Below are 22,627 nucleotides of genomic sequence, written 5' to 3'. Positions count from 1 at the left end.
ATTACTATCAGGCATGGGTTCATCTATCATATATTTTCTTGAAATCTGAAAACAGTCTTTATCATCAGCAGTTATATGAAATGGTTTACTTGACAGAGGACATAATGGATATAATAGAATTAAATAGAATTTATTTACATGCCATAGATACTTAATAGGCCTAAGCACAAATAATACTTTTTTCTAATACAAATATAAAGTACATCGTTATAACATTGATTTTTAGTCCACTACACCAGTGGTCCCCGACGCGGTGCCCGCGGGCGCCACGGCTTTTTTCGGTGCCCGCGTTGATACGGGAAGTGGTTATACTGAAAAATGAAACCGTTCAACCATGTACTTTATAAACTAAAAGCACAGATCTCTACTTACTGACGCCCATCTTGACGATTGTTTGCGAGCAGCAACATCATCCTACACTTCCAAATTTGAAAAACTGGCCGATGAAATGCAGTTCCAAACTTCACACTAACTTCCCACTTGAGTAATAATAATTGTACTTATAAAAGTACGTATTTTTGATTGCGTGGTTTCTTGTATCATTAAACGTCGTGTTGTTTTGTGTATTATTTGGTGTTCATATCTTATTTGTCCAGAGAAAAGAAACTTTGGCTTTCTTAATTGGTTGGTGCCCGCCACGATCTCATAAACTCTCAAATGTGCTCGTAGGCACAAAATTGTTGGGGACCACTGCCTCACAGTATTAAAGCAAGAATAAGTATACAAGTTAATTGAAATAATCGCGGCAGAAGTAATTTGAATGATTATCACTTTTCTAGGCCACTTTAAATTCATTTTAAAGCAACTTTCCAAAAATATTCATGGCTGTCTTCTTTGGCAGACTCACATGCTGCTGGTACTGAAAGGTAACGTGTCACAATTTTTGTAGACATGAAGTCCTGAAGACTTAAAATTCGTATAGTGGCGAGTATGAAGTTGTACGTTTCAGACGTGAATCGTCGGTCAGTTTCTTCCAGATTACATGGCGCAAATCTGTATGGAGCTACTTCTAAAAAGCTCTGGAAATGGAAAGAGTATGTTTCCCCGAAACGTTGGTGTCCGTGTAATGGGAATTATTATTAAAAATCGTTATTGAAGCAGTGTTAGAACAAAACAAACTTTCACATATTCGTAATACGTTAGAATAAGCAAAATATAGACATCCGTGAGAGGAACTACATATCTGTTTTAAAAACAAGCAATTTATATAATGCGATTTATTGAGTTTCAATTTGTGTCATAATATACACATTGCTTCGGAATTGTTGGACAAATGTAGTATTATTGCTTAATGTTTTGTAGTATGCAATGAACTGAAATTTTATAAATGACTTAAGTTGTTGGAAATATATGGAAACTGAGCATATAAATTTGGGTAAATTAATTACTAACCCACTGCTATATAGATATAGTTGGCTGTTATATTATTTCAGCTTTAGAACTATGTATTTGAGCTTTAATTAAGAAGAAAGTAATATATATAAAAATCCTTGCCAAACTCGACGATGTTTCAATATTATCATTATTCTAAATCTTTGGCACTGGGTGCATCATGTAGCTTTGCCTGCAAACATATTTACTAGAAAGGGAAATTTTTACAAGAGGAGAAATTCTAACTCTGAGAAGGGGAATGCACGTTCTGCGACTAGCTGCCGTAGAGAATTTAGCGACTGTACAGTGGTTGCAATAAGTGGGTAGTTGTTGATAATGTCAGGTTGGTTGTCGTGGACGTGTGACAAGAAACTACATATATATGTGGAACCACGTTTTGTGTTATTGTAATGCGAAATTTTGTAACACTAAAGTTGATTTACTGTCAGTATGTTTCACAAGCATCAGCTTTTCACGTATTTTGCATCGTAAACTTCATGTGATGTCAAATGTTGACTGCCAGTTGTCTACGTTATATACAAACAATACAATGAATGTAGCTGAGAAATATGTGTGTTGCATAATGCAGGTGGTGAGATGATTCTCAAGTGGGTGATGTAGCTCATTGTGTAGATACCCATAATTGTGTAATGTAAGTGTTCAATTGCTAGATCAGAGCACAAAGCTCACATGGTCATGGATAAGACACTAATTTCACATCTGAGTGATCAAACTGACACACGAGACATGCATTGTCTTGATACTGACAAGAACTGCCACACTAACATTGATGAGAGAAGCAAATTGCTTGCTGTACCAATTTCTAGGCGAATTGATGGCGATGACTGTTCATCTGTGGGTTCCAAAGAAGGACTTTTCAATGTTCGGGCCATCTTCTTCCTAGTTTTGTGGTATTTCTTCAGTGGGTGTACTTTATTTCTCAACAAGTACATTTTGTCATATATGAAAGGTGATCCAACAATCTTAGGTATGTTTGTATTCTTTGGGACTTACCATGTTGTATGGGTCATGTCACTCAGGATGCCCAACTTCAGGTTTTATATCTCAAATTGCCTGATGGAGTTGGAGGAAATTTTGCTGAGGTTTTATGCACAAAGTTGTTGGGTGAATTTAATTTTTATTTGCATCAGTCCATTATTAATTAACTCCATGGAGGAAAATCCATATTGTGATAGTTGCTGAACTGATGAAGAAGTTCAGCATTTTTAATAGATCCGAAGATTCAATACCATGGTGAAGAAAACTTCTTTGCCACTACTGGAAATTAAAGCTCACTTGTCCAGCCCATTGCTGTTCTTTTCCCTGCTGAACTTTATAGCTGCTGGGAATTACACTTCAAGCTCTTTCTAAAAATATTAATTCTCCATTTACTTAAGATTTACTTTGCATCTTTTTGTAGATAATGCAAGAAATACTGCTAATGTGTACTAGCTACATAACAAAATTCACTTACCACAAGCTGTCTTCTTAATCAAACCATTATTAGTGTCAAGATTGATGCCAGTGGCACAGAAATTGTATAAATTGCTATTGTCAATTATTTTGAGATTCAATATGTAACATATCTATCAGTTTTTGTTGCTATGTGTAACTGTCTTCTGTTGGTACAGGTTTAAAGCTGTGCTGGAGACAACAAAACATTTACATTTTCATATTCTAAGGTTGTTTAGATTCACAATAATAATTTAATTTAAATATTAGTGAATAAGAAAATTTCATGTAATTTTTTGCACTTTAGAAACTTTGGACTTTCATTAAAAAAATGAAGAATACAAAATAAAATTATTGCTAGAAATCTACTTACCACTGAGATTTAAACTGAAGACTAGGAAACCTCCGAATAGCAGGCGGCAAAAACCCACAAATGGGTTGTAGAGCCAAGGGAACAACAACAACAACAGAGCTTTAAACTCCCTTGTGGTGAATGAGCAGTTGTATTTCATGAGTCCTGCTGTACTTCTAGCTTTATGTAGTTTGTAATTGTATGTATTTATGTTTCCAATCTTGTAACACAGACCTGGAATAAGGAAATAATTTGAATTTACAAATTTTCTGATTGTAGGTACAAGTCAGATGTTGATGACAACAGTCTGTGGCTTTGTCCAAATGTATTTGCCATGTGGAATGTATAAGCCCACTCAGAGGCTGATGCGTCCTCCTGGCTTCTATCGACATATGATGCTGGTGGGATGTACCAGGTATACAAAATGTCTGTGTATTGTCTATCATGCGATCCATATATTTGGACATGTGTTTTTCATCATAAATGTATTATAATCTATGTAGACTCTCTATATTGCAATGAGACCCAGAGATGTTTGTTGTTTATCTTTGTGCCCAGTAAGTTTATGTGAGATTTATGCACAAGTGAATGCACCAATTAGCATCTCAGCATCAAAATTGAAACACATTAAGTCTAAATTAGTTGTACTTGGTATCAGTTAATGAAATCTAAGTTGCATGAAACTCTGGAGATTCTCCATTTCAGACTAAATCTGACCAAAATCCAGGGGAAAAACTGAGTTTCTTTAAATTCCAAAACAAAAGCAGGGAAATGTCAATCCTAAGGTCTACCATCTCTGAACAGGAAAATGATTATTGGCAACCACAAAAGAAAATCATACAATATAAGGGTATATAGAACTGCCACTGTATTACAGTAAATCTTTTTTGTTGTTGTTATTATTATTATTATTTCAACTGAAGTTGAGGTCAGATGTTATTGGTCAGAGTTTCTCTGTTATGTGTTTAATTTACCAACCAAGTTTCACTAATGTGTAGTATGACATGTTGTTTGGCCTTTATCAGTGCTGCTTTTATTGTTCTAATCACTTCATGGTAAGGTGAACTAGTCGTGTTTCTCTCTCTCTCTAATTGATATACCTTTGTGAATGCTGGTAACTAGTTGAGTTATGTAAGATTTTAGGTTTTCACAACGGTGAGTATGAAGATTTCTGTCTTCTGGGTTGTTGCGCTGTGTAGACTGGTCGATGTTAACCAACGTTTCAGAGGTCATACTGCCGCCGTCATCAGGGCTATGAATAGTCGAGTTATGTAGCTTAGGTATTTTCCTTATATTTTTCTGGCAGCTTGAATTTTACTGCTTTCTTTGTCCAAAAATGTTACAACCAAAACACCTGTTATATGCACACATTTATAATATCCTACTAGAAGTTTATTTAAAGATATGTTTATTATCTGAATTTGAGGTTCTCATGGCTGTGAATATGTGGGCTAAAGATGGGGACAGTAGGTTCTTTGCAACATTAATGTCTACCTACAAATCCAATGAACTTTGCAACACAGAAGGCCGACACTGACATCAGACGTTTCATGCTCTTTACAGTTATGGAAGTTTCATTCGTTTTGTGTTTATTGTTTGCTTATATTTAATTTTACTAGCCATTATTTTATATTTGTTTCATAATGAAACATAACACAAGAAATGTTCTTCCTAGCAACCAGTGTGGTTCTGAATTTGTTTCTGTAACACTGTAACAGATGTGAGCAGGCTTACCCAATGAAATGCTAAGAGTTTGTAGTAGTGTGCACAATGACTAAAGAGGTTAGTGTTGTGATAATTTGTATTTGGGAGTTCTGGCTTCAGATCCTTGCCAGATTTTTGTTTTTTCTCAGTGTGTGAATACCAAAGTAGTACCTTCTGAACAGGACAAGAACATGCCCTTTCCGATCCCTAGCTATTTACCATCCATGCACATCTTCCCATGTTGTTCAGTGCTATAAATTCTGTTTAGTATATAGTAATGCTGTGTCACTATATATAGTAAGAATGAAGAAATCTCAGACTGTGTAAATGGGTTTTGTCACATAAATTCTTAAAAGTAACTAACGGCAATAACTAAGTGTCAGGTCAGCAACTTCTGTTGTGTTATCAAAGGTTTTTAAACAAGGAGGTAATTAAGTTTGCTCCTTCGGAATTTTGCCACAAACATCTCAGACAAAAATCTATAATTATTCTTCAGGTAAAAATTAGTGTGGCTCCAGGAATGGCATCTGAAACATTGAAACATGAAGAAGCAAAATTAATTATTATTTCATGAATTTTATTTATGACGTGGCTAGGCAGATGAAATTTGGCACAAAGATAATTTGCAGCTACTTATATTTGTGTGAACATATATATGTGACAGAATATTCAAAAACATTACTTTTGTTTTGTTTGAAGTAGATTCTTCATTGTATTTGGCTGCCAGATTTATTTTGTGGTTTCAGGTTTGCAACTGTTATCTTGGGTTTGGTGGCACTGAACTATGTGGCTGTTAGCTTCACAGAAACCATCAAGAGTTCAGCACCTCTCTTCACTGTCCTTATTTCTAGGTGCATCTTAGGTAAGTTTATTATTATTTATAATACATGTAATCAGTACTTTATTATTATGATTACATAAGGTTTTTCATCAGCACAGGTTATTTCATTTATACACATTTTAGAGCTTGTATCATCATAAGACCATAATCATCTTATTAATTATTTTTATTGTGCAAATGTGTGTTTTAATATAAGTTATTGCATTTGTTGGTTTATTATATTTAAAGTTAAGCAAATGTATCCATTGTTGTAACAGTAACCATTCCTTACCTCTTTGAAGCTGAAGCTCATCTAAATAATAATTAAACATTCAATTCCCACCTCAAAGAAAACAACACTTCTTCATTACAAAGCTCAACTGGTTAATGCTTTAAAGAATTAATTGTTGTTTGCTTTGAAATTAATATGAAATCCATAAATATACTCTGTGGACTGAATTAAGAATTATTAATTGCTAAAGCAGGTGGTACATGTAATTACCACTGGACTTTAAGCTGAGTAGGGTCCCCTCTCCCTCTTTTTTAACCTGAGGACAGAAGCAGATCCAGCTTCCGAAACATAGCACTATTTTTAAAAAACAAATGATGGACATAGTCTGAGAATTTAGTGATCCCAATTGTAAAACATCAATGTCAGTACCCTTTAAAATTGACACAGTCATAGAGACTTTAACATTTTAATTACATATATCTGCCAGATCCATGGCCTTTGTCATTTTTAAGTTTCAGCTATTATATCTCTCTGTGCCTCTTTTTTTTTTTCTCTCTCCCTGTCAGGTGAAGCAACAGGCCTGTATGTTAACCTGTCACTGATTCCAGTTATGAGTGGACTTGCCCTGTGCTCAGCCAATGAGCTGAGTTTTGATACTCGAGGATTTGTGGCAGCCATGGCTACCAATCTCACAGAGTGGTATGTATGGATCATGCAGGACATTGAGTATAATTACACTTTTACATATGGTGTATTCAGATTATGTTTGAAAGTTTCTGACAATGATTCACTGTAAAATATAAAATTGTTTGTCTGGACTTTTCCATCTTCTAAATTATAAAATACTAAAACTACAATGTTTCTTTTGGGCCTCATGGTTAAGTTAGCCTCAGACTCCTAAGTCTGGATAGTGTGAGTTTTGGTGTATGGAGGTTTTACTGTATATAGTGTTCAATATACTCAATATACTGGCTTTTTTCAACTAACAGCTTTTATTTCTGTTGTTTCAGTTTACAGAATGTTTATTCCAAAATGCTCATCAGTGGAGACAAATTTAAATATACGTAAGTGTGTGTAATTAATTTGAAAATCTTTACCAAACTTAAGAATGTTATGGCATCTTAAGACATTTTGGAAATGCAGTTTTCAGTGTTTTGTTTAGTTGAGTAAGCATGAGAAAGAAAGTGCTGAATCCTGGGAATGGCAACCAACTTTTTTTCAGCAGTTAAAATTTTCCTGAAAGTGCATATTTTGAGTTCTCATCAGTTGAGTGTTTGTGTGAGCTGTTTTTGTGAGGGAAATGATGCTCTATCTACCTTTACCACTGAAGGAACTTTTAAATTTGTTTGAATACCCTGCATGAATGTGACAGCTTTACAATTATCAGTCAATAAACATGGTTAAGATTTCATTCAAATTCATAGAATTCAGTATTGATATATTTTTTGTTAATTTCAGGGGTCCAGTTATATTAGAAAATTTATAGAATGTGAATTGTTCTAAATATATTTTATTGGCAGGCCTGCAGAGTTGCAGTTCTACACAAGTATTGCATCTGTGGTTGTGCAGATACCAGCGTCATTATTCCTGGTAGACATTGATGGGGTACAGAAGACTACGGATTCTGTGCTGTTCTTAGCCTTTGTCTTGAATGGCATTTTCTTCCATTTCCAAAGTATCACTGCCTATGTTCTTATGGATTATATTAGCCCTGTTACTCATAGGTAAGAATATTTGTGAAGTAAATAGTTAAATATTTGCTTGGAAGAGACTGTTGGTCTAGTGTTTAGCAATAAAAGCCTAACATTTGAAAGATCTTGGGTTCAATCCCAACCATTGTCACTAATAATAATAAACAAGTACATCATGACAACCATTCACATGAAGAATGAAACAAACATTGTGTATACCAATTATATCTCAGACAATGGACAACATATTATTCCTGGAATTTCTGAAAATTATGAAAGAGAATTGATCTGGCTAAGGTTTGGTTTAATGGTGTCCTTTTGATTCAGTGTTTTATACCTTCAGGTTATGATGTCAGAGATGCAGTTAGTTTTTCACCATCATGGTGAAAAACTTTGTATATTTATAGCTGTTTTCAATTGAATTGTTTGCTTCATTTTTGGTGTTGTGTTCATTGTTTGTTATAGTGTCGCCAATACAGCAAAAAGAGCATTCCTGATCTGGTTGTCAGTGTTGTTGTTTGGGAACCCTGTGACACTGCTGAGTGGGCTCGGAACATGCATGGTGATTGTGGGCGTGCTGTTATACAACAAGGCACAGGAGTACGACAGACTGAAGTTGAACAAGGTCGGTGACCACAAAAAACCAGTCTCAGTGAGATGGTAGGCTCACAAGTAAGCTGTGTTTGTGGTGGTGCACTGCACTTGTTTTTGTACAGATGCTTATGCTTGATGCCAAAATCCTCTTTAGTTTCTCTCAGCAGTCATTTCGTCACTCGGTATAGTTTGATCTGTCTCTTTCATCCCGTTGTTTCGAATTAAAAATAATATTTTCTACCATTACCATTAACTTCAAGTTTAAATGTACATTATTCATATAAGTATAATATTATTTCAAGAACTGGGTATAATTGCTTTCATGTTTTATCTGCCTGGTCCTTTTTGGATTTATAAGTCAGATCTGGAAATTTCATTAAATAGTAGTGAAGTATTGTATTATATTATACTGTATTGTATTCCTTTTATTTCTAAGTGCAAGGAATAACTCTTTGCCATACATAGTATTAATTTGTCTGCACTTGGTTTTAGAATGAGTTCCTTAACTGCTTTATATGAAGTGACCACAAAAGACAATTGCATGATTAATGTCCTTGTTTTCAAGTCTGAGATTTCCAAGATTTCTGCAGCCTTATGTCTTTATTTTATAGGTAAAACAAGCAAATTTTATCATTATCATCATGCCCATGTGTCTGTTTAGTTTTAATAACTTTTAAACCAATTGATTGATTTTCATGAAAACTGGCATTAAAGTCATGGAGTTAAATGCCATTTCACATCTGTACTTTTTAATTTTCTTTCATCAGTAATACCCGCATATTGGTGGACTTGTAGGTTGATACCAGTGTCTTAGAAAAACATTCTCTCCCCATCTTTGGGACTGAAGTGGTGGTGTTGGGAAGTTCATAGTTTATGTAGTCCATTAGTTTGATGTTAAATGAATTGGCCTTATGGCAGCTCTGTACAAGAAATTATGTCTATCAGAATGCAATGTTTTTGTTTTTTGTTTACTTACAGTGACCACCAGTATTATTATATCATTGTGTTTGTGTATTATTAAGAATGTTTTTGAAGTCAGGTAGATTTGAAAATATGCCGTAGAATAAAAAAGGCTGGGATGTATAACTAATACTGAGATGGTACAGTTGCTTATGACATAAGAAGTCTGTTGTCATATTTACAGTCCTTATGAAACAAAGTAGTTAAACTATGTTGTATGTCATATTGTGACTTGGGAAAGGATTTTGGCCAGCATAAAAGGGATGAGTTTGATGTTTCTTTAAATAAGTGTGGTTAGATATATTCTACTTTAAAACACATGGTTTCCAAATGAGTTCCTTACAGTTTTATGTAATGTATAGTAGAGACACATCTGTTTTTTCCCCCCTTGTATTTTGTTATATGTAGACAATATGAAAAATGTTTCAACTGAAACTACAGATCTTAATGAGATCTCTGTTTTGAGTCATGTATTAATTTTTTTATCGTTGGCCATGGTTGAGAAATTTGTTGTTTGATTTGAACTTCATGTTTTGTGACATTCTGATGTTCATTGTCATGAACTGAACAACTACATTTGTTATTTTATCTGGACAGCTTTGGCAGTATGAAGGCTATCATATATTTTTCTTCAGATGTCTCCAGAGATAAAGATTACAGTTACCAAGATCAAGGGTTCTAGGAAGCCGGAATCTTTGCTAGTTGTTTTGTCCTGAAACAATTTTTGTTCATTTTCCATGGAATTGTCAGCAGTGTGTGCTGTACCATTATGTTGTAGGAAATTGTCATATTGTCTTTTTTCAGGTGTCAGTTGAAGAAATTCACTTTTACTCATGCACTGAACAGAGTTCAAAATTTGCTGAAAAAAAGATCAGCCAAAGTACTTGCCACATACTTACACCACACCACACCACACCACACCTGTACTTTTACATTGTGTAATGGTGCATTTTGAAATGACATGAGGATTTTTATTGCTTCACATTTATAAATTTTGCATATTGAAATTACCACTAGGGTAAAACTACACCTCGTCATTTGTGAACAACACCTGTTATTCCATGAATCTGGTTGTTTAAGCACAGGTACAACCATTATTTTAACCAGGCAGAGTGAATAATTCTTGTGGATATGAACTGAGAACCCAGTGAAACCCCAGTTTCTTGTGCAAAGAATCTTATCAGTTTGTGAGGACTGATGTCTGAATATCTTGATCTCTGAAGATGGCGGCTGTCTTCTGGGTTGTTACACTGACTTATGCTTCAGAAGTGTTTACTGCCTCCATCATGGTGAGTTTGTATGTCAGCCAATTTCTGTGAGACTACAACGCACAACATCTTAGCTGATAATCATCTTCATAGTTGCTGCAGTGAGAACCTGAAATCTCACATCTTCAAATTTTCTTCATTTAGCACATTCATCTTATATTCTGTCTGTCACAAATTGAACCCATGGTCTGTTAGTTTTAATAAGCTATGATATACACATGACTTTGTGGACGCTTGTTCCTATGGGCATTTTACAGACGAACCTCCAAATGCACCATCTGTAAGTTTTCTGTGTTATGAAGAATATGACTATGAACAATCTACTCATGTCTTACTGCAAGACGAATGGAATTCAGACGTTAACACAATAATCTGAACATGCAGAATCTTGTCACCATCACAAGACACAGTGTTCGTTTACCGCAAAAAATGACTCATCATATCAGCAGGTTACATAGCGATTGCAATAAAAACATCTGCTGTGTTTGTTGGGTTGCTAAGTTTTCTTCTTGTCTGAATGCTCTTGTATTTCATTCATATAAATGGTCTTTTGAGAGATGACTGTGAAAGAGTTATAAGGTTGGCTTTGTCTTGACTCAGTAATGGCAAGTGAATGAAAGAGAAGTATTTAATTGGTGTGATAAAAGTAGACTGGTTTTACCCTTCCTTCTAACAAAAGTAGAGCTGTCTGTCTCATTTTGGTGGTATGTCTTCGGAAATGTTTTGCTATAGCCAAGCAGTGCTTTACATGTAGTGAATCTGTCCAATCTTTTATTGAAGTTGCCTTGGTTTATTTGTATAAATATATGTATGTGTGGAATAAGAGCTATGTATCTATCCTATGATCAGTTCCTTGTGTAGTTACGTCCATGGTTATATTTATATGTATATCAGTGTGTTGCTGTGTAAGTCTTTTATTAGTATATATTTATTTATTTTTAAGAACATTGCCTCACTGTAACCTAAACAGTTTGGAGTCTCACATTGCCTTGAATTTATTGAACTTCAGGTAATATCAAAGCGCCTGCCATTGTAACCATCCATATAATTGGTCTGAATGTAAAAATGCTAGAGTGAATGTTTTCTTATTTTATTTAATGACACTTATTTAGGTGCATAGTTTAAAGATTGTCAGGTGGGAACAATGAATCTGGAAGGAAGCAGTCACGGCCTGCTTTAATGTACTATCCTAAAATTTACCATGAGGTATGGAGGGAAATTATAAAAACCTGTCAGGGTAGCCAACCATTATGTGCCAAACCTGATACCTCTCAGATATAAAGCAGGAATACCAAACCACTACACTGTGACATTCAGTGATACAATGATCATGATAGGTGAGTTAGGGTGGATGTAAGAAGTGGTACTCTATGATGTCAACTTGGACCGAAGTCAAATTGTTCAGTAAATTGTAATAAGACTTCTAAATACCATATTTAGCAGGTCAGTGCACTGACAAACTCTAGATGACATATCTGGTTTAAATCTTGGCTAGGTTATTGGTTATTCTGACTTTTTTTAAAAAAAAAAACTCTTAAGGTGGATGCCAGAATGGTACTTTGACCACCTTCTTCCAGTGACTTATTAAACAACTCATTGTTCATAATCTTCCATCCTTATTTGACTTCAGACATGTGTAACCTGTGCAGTTTAAATAGCATTATTAAATAATCAGGAACTCAATCATTCAGCAAGTCTTAATACCAGATTTTATTACTGCTCGTCTATCATGAAATTATATATATATATATATATATATATATATATATATATATATATATATATATATATGTGTGTGTGTGTGTGTGTGTGGAAAGAATAACAGTCACTATCACCTGTGAACAGTACCATACAATTGAGTCTCGGTGTCTTCATTATGTCTGCATGAAGATAGATTGTCCCTCTTCTGGAGGTCTGAGATATTAAACTTTTGTGAGGAAATTTATGTGTAAAGATAAAGGCGATGAATGACCAACTGTTTGGATTGCTGGTGTGTCAATGTTCATTACAAATAAAAACTGATTTTTGTCCTAGGTTTTCATACCTAGAGTTTACTGTATAACTTTGATGTTTAGGGATAATCACATTGATTAGTGAAGGTTTTCCAGCATTTTGGCAAACATTGCAGTTACCACCTTTATCCTGAAGATGGAAACTGCAGTAAGTGACATGACTTATCCCCAAAAGCCAAAGTTATATGGAAAATTGTTTTTTATTCAGCATTTGCAGGTTTGTGTATATTACAGACCTTTGAGTTTGGTAATGTGGGAGGAGAAGTTACAGAACCAGTGCCATTCACTGTAGACTACACGTTACTCTTGAGTGACAGATGTACAGAGGGGAAGTATGATGAATGTATGGTTTAAAGATTTAAGTGTAGTTCTTTTATTGCAGCCAGCATATCTCATACAGAGGAGCTTTTGGAATTTAATGAGTCATGAGGAAATTTTCAGACTTACCCGCAGATGACAGGGGTGCCATATTAACTCGGCACGTTCGCATGACCATATTATAATTACTTCCCTACTGACTTTGGCATAAAAGAAAGAGCTATATTTATTAACATATTTGACAGTCATCATGATTATTTTAATTTGCAAATCTTAACCCTTGTAATATTTCTCCCAATATCTTTACAGGAACATCTTGCAAAATAGGTATATGTGTTTATATCTGACTGTAACTACGTCTGTAAATGCATTCAGAAGAAATTTAGTTACTTTATATAAAATATAGATGCTGCATATTATACGTTAAACATTATTTTTAAATTTGTGTGGTTTTTTAACTGTAATGGTACATTTTATTTAATTCTCTCTCAATAAAGGTAAAGTCCTTCTATGTGTGTGTCACTGAAGTACTGAAAATGTCATAGTGGTTGCTAAAACTGATCATTTACATTATTATTGAATTCCTTTTCCTGCAAAAGTAAATTTATTTGTGTTTCCTGGGAATATGTAATGCTTTTTTTCCCATGCTCTTATAGTTTAGATGTAGCTTTTCTTAATTTGCTTTTGAGTTACACTTATAAATACTGACTGTCCACAGAGATCCACAAAGTCTTGCTTATTCCTGTAGTAGGACAGGTGGCATGAATAATGTGGCAACTGATTGTGGATCCGATCAGTGAAGTTTATTACACACTGTGACACACCTGTGCCATCCAATTTCCATTTGGTGTACACAGATCTGTAGTGAATGGCATTGGTCTTTTTGGTTTTTAAGATGTCTGTCTTCTGGGTTGCAGTGCTATATAGTCTGGTGGAAGTTTACCTGTGTTTCAGAGGTAATTGCTGCCTCAATCATCAGGACAGTCACCGTTATTGTAAAACTTCTACTACACTACATGGTGCTACAACCCTGAAAACAGCCATCTTCATCCTCACCACCGTCAGAACCTCAATGGCTTTTGTTGTTTTACCATGTTGGTGCACTGTTGGAACAGCCTGTGTGTAGCTGAAGGACCAATGTATTTAACAGTATTTGCCTTTTGCATTTCTGCACCTTGAAATATAGATAAAATGCAGCAATGTTTCTATGTTCACACTGCTAATAGGTATTAGGATTGGTAACATTGGCCCATACATTATAGTGGTGGATTGTACTTTGCAGTTCAAATTTTTGTTTTGTGTATATGAACATTTGGCATTAGTTTTGTTATGTAATCAAGAGATGTATTTCATATATGTGGGTGGTAATTGAAAAACATGAAGGCATATTCTTCACATTCATATCAGCCTGCTCAGCCATGTTTGACCTCCACATATCATCAGGTTATCATATTTCAGTCAGTAAGAAATTACATGAAAGTTTGGTCTCTTGAGGAACAGTGATTTATATTTCACCAGATTTAATATTAAAATGGATGTTAGGGAAGCTGGATGTGTACTGGATTGAACTGCCTCAGAAGAGGGTCCAGTAGCAGATATTTGTGACAGTGCAGAGGTGAACCTTTTATTTCCATAACAGGAAATTTCTTGAACAACTGAATGAATAAATGTGTTCAGGAAAGTCCCTGTACCAGGAATGTAGTGTGATTGTGATTTTAATCTGAAGATGATTGTCTTCTGGGTTATTACGCTATGTAGTTTTGTTAAGTTTAACCCTTGTTGGCTGTCCAGCTGTCTAATACAGGGTTTGAATTCTCTTCTTCCTCTTTATTAAAGTTGAAGGCTTGATTTATTCTGAATCCATGTTGAAATGTTGGTAGGGACTATGTCACCTTGTATGACGGCTTAATTGCAGTAATTTGGATTGTTTCATTATGGTAATAACAGTTCTTCAGTTTGGTTTTAAAATTTATATTTAATTATTATTTGATGCTAAGTGTTATAATTCATACATTTCATTTTAATACACTGTCATACTGTGTTGAGTTTTTAAGGAAATTAATCAGTCACAATTCTTTCTAGGTTCAAAAAGGTTCCAAAGCCACATACACTTGTGCAATTTTTAGAAGGTGAATTGCTTGCCTTGGAAGGGAATTTAAACAGCTGAGAGGACAAGGTTACATGGAAAATGTTCTGTCTAGCTAGTGGAGTGCCTCATGGGCTTTTCACTGTAGCCTTGAATAAGGCTTACTATGAGTATACAGAGGGTTTAAGACTGCCAAAATTTATCTAAATAATACTTAAAAATTTGGTCCCTTCCTCTGTGAAAACATGCTACATGTCTGTTAAAAAGGATCAGATGGGTAGTGACAAACAGGAAAAAGGTGCTGTTTACTTCAAATGCTAAAATGTTTGAGTCATATAATATAAAGCAAGTTACACACATTCGTACCACTGACCACTGCATTATAAAAATTTATCAGAATGGTTCATTTACTAGTTACTCTTATTTCTCTGTCTCACATCAGTGTTGTGCATTTCATGTGGTGAGTGGCTGAAGTTCAGTCAAGCTGATGAATCATTATTTTGACATTTAGAAATTCTCACCACTCCTGTGTATGGAACAATGTTTCTTTTTATCTTTGTGATCTGGGTTTGATTCCCAGCAAGTCCCATTCATTTTGCTCAAGCACTGCACAGAAGATTGTTAAATATTGACTCATATTTTGACTGTTTATATCCCATTGGCCATGCATTCTGCTCATCAGATAGGTATACTTCTTTGAGATATGCTCACTTGGAAAATGTGAGGTGCGATGGTTTCTTTTTCAGATGGCTGGCAATATTATGAGTTCCATGGAGATTAAAGTTCGGACTGTATGATGAGTGTGTACGGACGAGACGTGTTGCCTTTGTGCTGGAATGGGCAATGGAAGACTTTGAGTTATTTGATGTTATATATCATGTATTTGTACATATTACAATATTTGTTTACAAGGAACTGCATATTCTGTATATAATATTTGTAATTTATGTGAATCTGTGATTTGGATGCATATTTTGTATCATTAAAACACAATGTTAAGTGGTAAATTACGTGAAACATATTGATGCTATTGAAATGTCTGTTTTTGGACCCATCTGTACTATCCTGTTCCTCTTCACAGCATTACTTCTTGTTTATGGTTATATGGTATATATGTAGTAGTTCCCAAAGTTTAAGTTTCATTTTTTTTTTGTGCAAAGTTCTTTCCAGTCAGAATAAAGTCTGTGAGGAAGCAATTCACGACCAGACTCTTGGACAAGTCGTTCGAAAGTGGCTTTATCTTCGTACGCATTGGTTATAGACTGTTTAGCAACTGAAACTAGGTAAGCTTGAACGATATGATGAAATGAATACAACGTTCGAATATTATTTATATTCAAAGTTACTAGAGGAAGTGACGAATGATAACACGAATATGGACAGGATAATAATCTTTAGTGAAGACGCGACTGTTGCTGCACTGCGTCAATCTTTATTTCATGAAAGGCTTACATATAAAACGTCTTTTCTTTCCCAGAAGCCATTTTTCGATCCTGGCGACAGCATTCTTAGTGGCCAGAATACGCAGTATACTGCAACCTTGGCGCCAAATTACGGTTTTATTAGCTGGTCTTTGAAATTGTACATGATTCAAGTGTACCTTAAACGTGCTCTTTGTAATAAACTATTAAAATCATAATGATCATTTACGGACACTTTGGATATACAGTGTTGGTTACTATTTGCGTGTATATGGAATGTGATCATACACCGAGTTTGAATTCTTAACCTCAAGACATGAAGAAGAATCTTGTCCACGGAATTCTGTCCTTGTCCCACACTGGTAATTACATACCTGTACATATTTTTATAGCTTCTTTTAAATTATATGCAAACGAATAATTATGATAAAGAAAAACAGTGAAATTTTGTTTAGTACTGTGCAAATCTGCTGCTACTTGATTTCTTTCTGTAGATTAAATGCAATGAGATATGTAAATATGCATGAACAGACTGTAGTCTTCAGTCTTGCAGTTTTATTGGCTTATAATTTTGAGTTCATGTTTGCTTTACATGGTGCAAGAGTGCCAGTATTAAGATTTCTGGGTTGTTGCGCTGTGTGGTCAGGTCGACCAGACTACACAGCACAACAGCCTCAAATCTTACATAGTGCCAGTATTATTTATTCCAGAGGCACACCTATTTGTATATACTGACATGATCTAACATAATTTATAGCAATATATTCTAACATAGTGGTCATCTTCAAGCTATTTCTTACAAAGATTGGCTTAAAACATAAATCATGCATTAGTTACAATGCTATATCAGTTAAGACATTTGAAACATGAGAATGCTAAGTTCATTTTCATTATTTCTATTTCAGGCAGATATAAATGACTATAGAGCCAGAATGCCTTTATTTTTTTGTTAATGCCAACCTGAGTAAGACTGACCACATGTCATTTGAAACATATCATAGTAAAACGTAACACAAAAAAGAGCTTTATAGAATGTACTAATATTAAAAATACTTGTAGCATATGCAATGTAAGATTGCAGATGTCAATATTTCCCCCCGTTTTTCAGCTGTTATTCAGGATGTGCCTTTCTGCTGCTGGTATTGTAAGGGCTGCCCTCCCTTGGTCTGCGTTGGGGCAGTAGCATTTTTAATAATCTGATATGAAATTTCAATAAATTATCAGCACTTATAACCACCTGGCTTGCATGTTGAATAGGATGAATGTGGTCCAAAATCTGAAGGGTTGAGAACCTGTGATTATGGTATTGACAAATTAATTGAAAAGGCGAAATTTGGTCATGACACAAAAATGTGTGCCAGTAATATTGCTTATTTGATAAATAAACATTTGATTCGTGACTTTATTTTTAAAATAACCACTAATCACAAAGCAGCTGACATCTGTTGTAGTGTCAGAGTTTGACAATAGATGTCATGTACTTGCAATCCATATGAAGCAGAACATAGAGTACCAATTTCTGTCAACAGATGCTGTGACAAGCAAGTCGTGTGTGCTGACACCTTCGAAGCTGCGGTGGAAATAATACCTCGTAGAATTCTTGTGTAAGTATTCGAAATTTTCATATTCGATTTATTCAGTGGTTACATGTGTTTCGTCATCTTTCGATTCTTCTGAGCGTAATACGAGGAACTGTTCACTCAGAATTTTCTGTTATTAACACAGGCCTCCCTCCATTATAGAATAAGACAAGCTTGTGGTTTCATTATAAAAGGGTTCTTTGAAGCAGTTGACGGATTTCCATGATAATTAGTATGATAATTATTCCATTTGGTATAACTTCGTAATTTTTAGATCTGCCATCTGTAACTGATATTTAGACAAAATTTACTGTTTGATAGCTGCATACAGTAGCGATGCTATTCTGATTTTCCTGGCTTCTACAAGACCCATTTCGAGCTTTATTTGTGAATTATGTATTGTATTCAAATGATAAATTAACATATAACAAAAATTGTAGATATGCTGAATGTCTTTCAGGTTCTTGCTGTAGAAACAGTATCAGCGTCGTTCAGTACTTTAAAACAGTTTGTCAAGAACCGATATGAAATTTTAAACACAAAACTTTTGACTTCGTCATCCTCATACTCACCGCCGTGATAACTAGAAATCTCACTTTTGACTTCCAGTTGATACAATTTTGCCTTAAAAAAATTAGTCGTTTGTCATTTATATGTTTTTTTCCCCCTAATAATTTCGATCAAAAATGACAAGGTTAAACGTCCGGTGTAATTATGTCTGAATTTCTATCACATTCAGGAAGTTTAAGTCCAAGCAGACAGACATGGATTTTCAGAAAACTATGAATACAAAAATTAAAATAAAAACTGTGAGATGGTAAAGTTGCGTCATATTGTGATATAATAAATATATATTATTTAAATCTTGTCCGTCTAATCACAATAAATTCTTATTAAATATTAAAATATTACAATAATTAACATTTAAAATATTTAAAATATTAAATGATGTTCTTTATCGAAATATTCGATGGTCTAATGCAAATCGAATATTTCGATAAAGAACATCATTTAATATTTTAAATATTTTAAATGTTAATTATTGTAATATTTTAATATTTAATAAGAATTTATTGTGATTAGACGGACAAGATTTAAATAATATATAAAAACTGTGGTTGTGTTGACAGACTTAGATGTTCCAGTTGCAATTGAGCATGTGCAAGCGACTAAATACCTAAAATAAAATGTGTCCACTTATCTTGTGCAGCAGAATTTGTCGTGACACAGATTTGCGCGATCGAACAAGTGCTGTTACAGCACTTTGCAGTCAGAAGGTGACCAACGCTTATGCAACGGTCGGTATAGTTGCTGACAGCCGACGAGTGCTACTGCTCTGACCGGGGGACTTCCTCAGTGTCTCGCGATTTCAAATTAGGCCGCATGAAGCAAGAGTCCTTCAGAATCTAGCATTGCGCTCAGTTGATGAAGAAATTTCCATCCTCTCACGGAATCCGAAACGTCGTTTCCTTTTGAGATTTCAGGTTCTCACGGCAACGAGCATGAAGATAGCTGTCTTCTGGGTTGCGCTGTGTTGTTTTGTATACGTTTGCGGACATTTCAGAGGTGATAGCTGCATCTATCACCAGGGCGATGAGTGGTCGTACTGTTAATGGAGGCACCATGTACCTCTGAAACGTCTGTAAACTTTTGCGCAACAACCCAGAAGACAGCCATCTTCATGCTCGTCACCTTAAATATCGTTCCCTGTCTAAGTGTTTTTCATCAGGCTCCGGGCTCTCGATGTTTTTGGATCTTTTTATAACAAATATTAATACTTTAAAACCGAAACTCGTCTAAATAATAGTTTGGAATTCAATCCGTACCGCAAAGAAAACAGCGCTTCAGCATTACAAAGTTCATTTGATTAATGTTGTCCAAGGAAACAACCGCTGTTTACGCTGAGAAACATACGAAACAAAATCAAATGCAGACTTAGTGACTGTTAAAGCAGGTGGGGGTCATGTATTTCCCACTGGGCTTTTAAAGATGAAAAGACTTTAAATAACGCAACGTATTCTGTTATAAAAATAGTGTGAAACGTAACGAGTGTGGCTGTTCTATCTGGACGTGCAACGACTGTACTAGTACGTGCTTTCGAACTGGTCTTGACACAGCGATAAGCCCTCCTACATCTCCTTTTGTTATTGTGTTTTGCGCAAAAGAGTTCGACCCCCCCCCCCCCCTCCGGTTACATTACATAACCCTTTCTATGCCGCCATTATCCGTCTTGGTCGCACAGATTCTCGTCATTTAACGTTCTTAATTAAGCTGAACAATTGCTGTCATATAGTGACGTCATTTGCCAAATGTGTTATATGGTATCAAGGAACTGTTTTCCATCAGAAGTTAGTGACGCAATTTTTCAAAAAGTGCACGTGGCTGACACAAAACGTATTGGCGAGCTGTTTCACCTGTTTCCTGGCCACCAATGAAAGAAAAGTTACCACCAATTCCATAATCCCAAGTGACCCTACCATAAATCCTTATTGTTGGTGGTTGTCCTTTGCTGGGATTGCCGACCTCATTCTGATATTTTCATAAGTTAAAATCTGTGCAATAATATTTTAAAAAGGTTATGAGCTTTCTATTTATGGCGACATAAATTTCATTACTAATTCATTTTGTAAAAATGTCCTACAAATAAACACACCCTAGACTAGGTTGTGAATCGCATATTTTACGAATATTTCACATTATCATTAGTATATTTTTATTGAATATATTATGAGATGATAAAGTTGCGTCATATTGTGATAAATATATATTTGTTTAAATCTTGTCAGTCTAATCACAATAAAATTCCTGTTAAATATTAAAATATTACCATAATTAACATTTAAATATTTAAAATATATTAAATGATATTCTCTATCGAAATGTTCGATTTACATTAGAACATTTCGATAGAGAATATCATTTAATATATTTTAAATATTTAAATGTTAATTATGGTAATATTTTAATATTTAATAGGAATTTTATTGTGATTAGACTGACAAGATTTAAACAAATATTGAATATATTGTATTGAAAAATACGCAGATAAAAATATATTTAATACATATGCAGTCCACATTGTTTGCATTGAACTTCATGTTGCCCCCGCATACAGACCAAAATTTCCGAAGTTGCCCTCTCAACAAAAAAGGTTAGATAGGCCTATTTTAAAAGAATGGACGCACTTACGACAGTCGCTGTTATTGACCTGTAAGCACCGGATTTTAAATTCGCCCCTTCGATTTTATCACGAAACCCACGAAATCCTTCGGGTGTAGCTAAAGAGATTAATTATCTGGACGTGCACTATCATCGTTCGTTACGAATAGCTCATTTCCTGCAGAGTTCGAAAAGCGACTAAAACATGGCGGAAAAGATTCGAAATAAATAAATAATTTACAATAAAACGATTATTGCATGCCGGTATGTTACAAAACGTTCAATTGCTTTCGTCGTGTTCGATTTTTTTTTTTTGGGGGGGGGGGGGACATCTCGAGAGTTCGCGTTCGGATGTGAGTGAAATTTTGTAATTCGGATTTTCGTAAATCGAAGACTGGCTTTATTTGATAGATGGAGTGGAGTGATGGGAAATTTAGGGGGAGAATTTGGTCAAATTCTTCAGGGTCCATTCTCTTCACCTGTTTGAACGGATATTTAAGCGTGATTGGAGTATAATATTAAAATAGATATTAATACGCATGTTTTGAATTGGTAGAATCCAAACGGGGCGTTTTTTTATGAATGTGTGCATTCCTTAACACCACACAACTCTCAGTAAGCGGAATAATTAGACCTGATATCAGATAGGATAAAATACTGTACACAAATTGGCCTATCCGATGATGTCAGTGCTCCTCCTTTCTGTTGACTAATTGGACGTCACTGATTACCTTTGACCCCGTGGTTCTACGAAGTAGCCGAACCCACTGAACGTCTTTCAACCGAGGTGTCTGCATTTCGAGACACGGACTGATCTTTATCAAGATCATGTTTAAGGTTGATTTTGTATCTGCAGAGCAGTTTGGAACCTTGGTGTAGTAATTACCTAACTGACTTCGTGAGGGTGTGTCCTTTTTCAGATGCTGATAACACGCTCGGCTAATCGAGAAATTACATTCCTTTTACGAATCATTATCGTGTTCATAAAGGTACAATTTGGCTGCACGCGACAGAGACAAGCGACCGAGGCAGGCGACAGAGTTACGAGACCGAGACTGGTCGCTTCCTGTCTGCTCTCTGTACAATTACGAGCGCGAGACAAAGACAGGCGACAGAGACAAAGCACAGGAGACCGCTCTCGGACCAGTAGTGTCTCGCGACGGGCTCAGGCAGCACGTCAGTACGTAACCAAACTGCTTATGATTCAATCTGAAATAACTCCTGAAATTATCTTCTTCTAATGATTAATGATTCTTTATTAACAGACAGAAAGATCCTTCTTCACGTCTGGTTTTGAATATTGAACTCATAGGTTTTCTTTGTTTCCTTCGCAACAAATAACACAGCAACACATCATCTTCTTCTTATTCTTCGAGTAACCTTTTTAGAAGCATTTTTGTACTCATTTTTCACAGAATATGTGCACGTATTTCTCAACAAAACAAAGAAAACAAACACTTTGCCGCATGTCTCGGTCGTCACCTCAAAAGTGTGTGGCGACAACCTGCGATGTGTCCGTCTCCCATCTCTGTCGCCTGCCTCGGTCGCTTGTCTCTGTCGCGTGCAGCCAAATTGTACCTTAACCCTCCACGAATTTCTTCCTTTAT

General features: G+C 35.2%; 1 protein-coding gene and 1 long non-coding RNA gene across 3 annotated transcripts; one reads left to right on the top strand and one right to left on the bottom strand.

Moving 5' to 3' along the window:
• The first annotated feature begins 1,685 nt into the window (after positions 1-1,685).
• Positions 1,686-15,881, top strand: LOC110835024 (solute carrier family 35 member E2B). 2 transcript variants are annotated; one of them, XM_022074831.2, is made up of 8 exons: positions 1,686-2,359; positions 3,455-3,590; positions 5,626-5,741; positions 6,498-6,630; positions 6,942-6,995; positions 7,452-7,655; positions 8,088-8,294; positions 15,607-15,881. In XM_022074831.2, the coding sequence occupies exons 1-7, from the start codon at positions 2,062-2,064 to the stop codon at positions 8,284-8,286; spliced, it is 1,140 nt and encodes a 379-aa protein (XP_021930523.2). In that variant the 5' UTR covers positions 1,686-2,061; the 3' UTR covers positions 8,287-8,294; positions 15,607-15,881. The 2 variants fall into 2 exon arrangements, with proteins under 2 accessions (XP_021930523.2, XP_021930522.2); XM_022074830.2 differs by having other exon boundaries at positions 1,688-2,359; positions 8,088-8,247.
• LOC147871237 (uncharacterized) lies at positions 14,730-16,304 on the bottom strand. The gene is made up of 2 exons (XR_015532732.1): positions 15,872-16,304; positions 14,730-15,691 (listed from the first exon to the last, which is right to left on the bottom strand). It is a non-coding gene; the product is annotated as an uncharacterized LOC147871237 (long non-coding RNA).
• Positions 16,305-22,627: the final 6,323 nt, after the last annotated feature.

The sequence above is a fragment of the Zootermopsis nevadensis genome, unplaced genomic scaffold, assembly GCF_977971745.1.
Source record: "Zootermopsis nevadensis isolate Lab colony 2312 unplaced genomic scaffold, Znev_1.0 Znev_ptg000061l, whole genome shotgun sequence".
Lineage (NCBI taxonomy): Eukaryota > Metazoa > Arthropoda > Insecta > Blattodea > Termopsidae > Zootermopsis > Zootermopsis nevadensis.
This window is presented reverse-complemented; position numbering and strand designations above follow the sequence as displayed.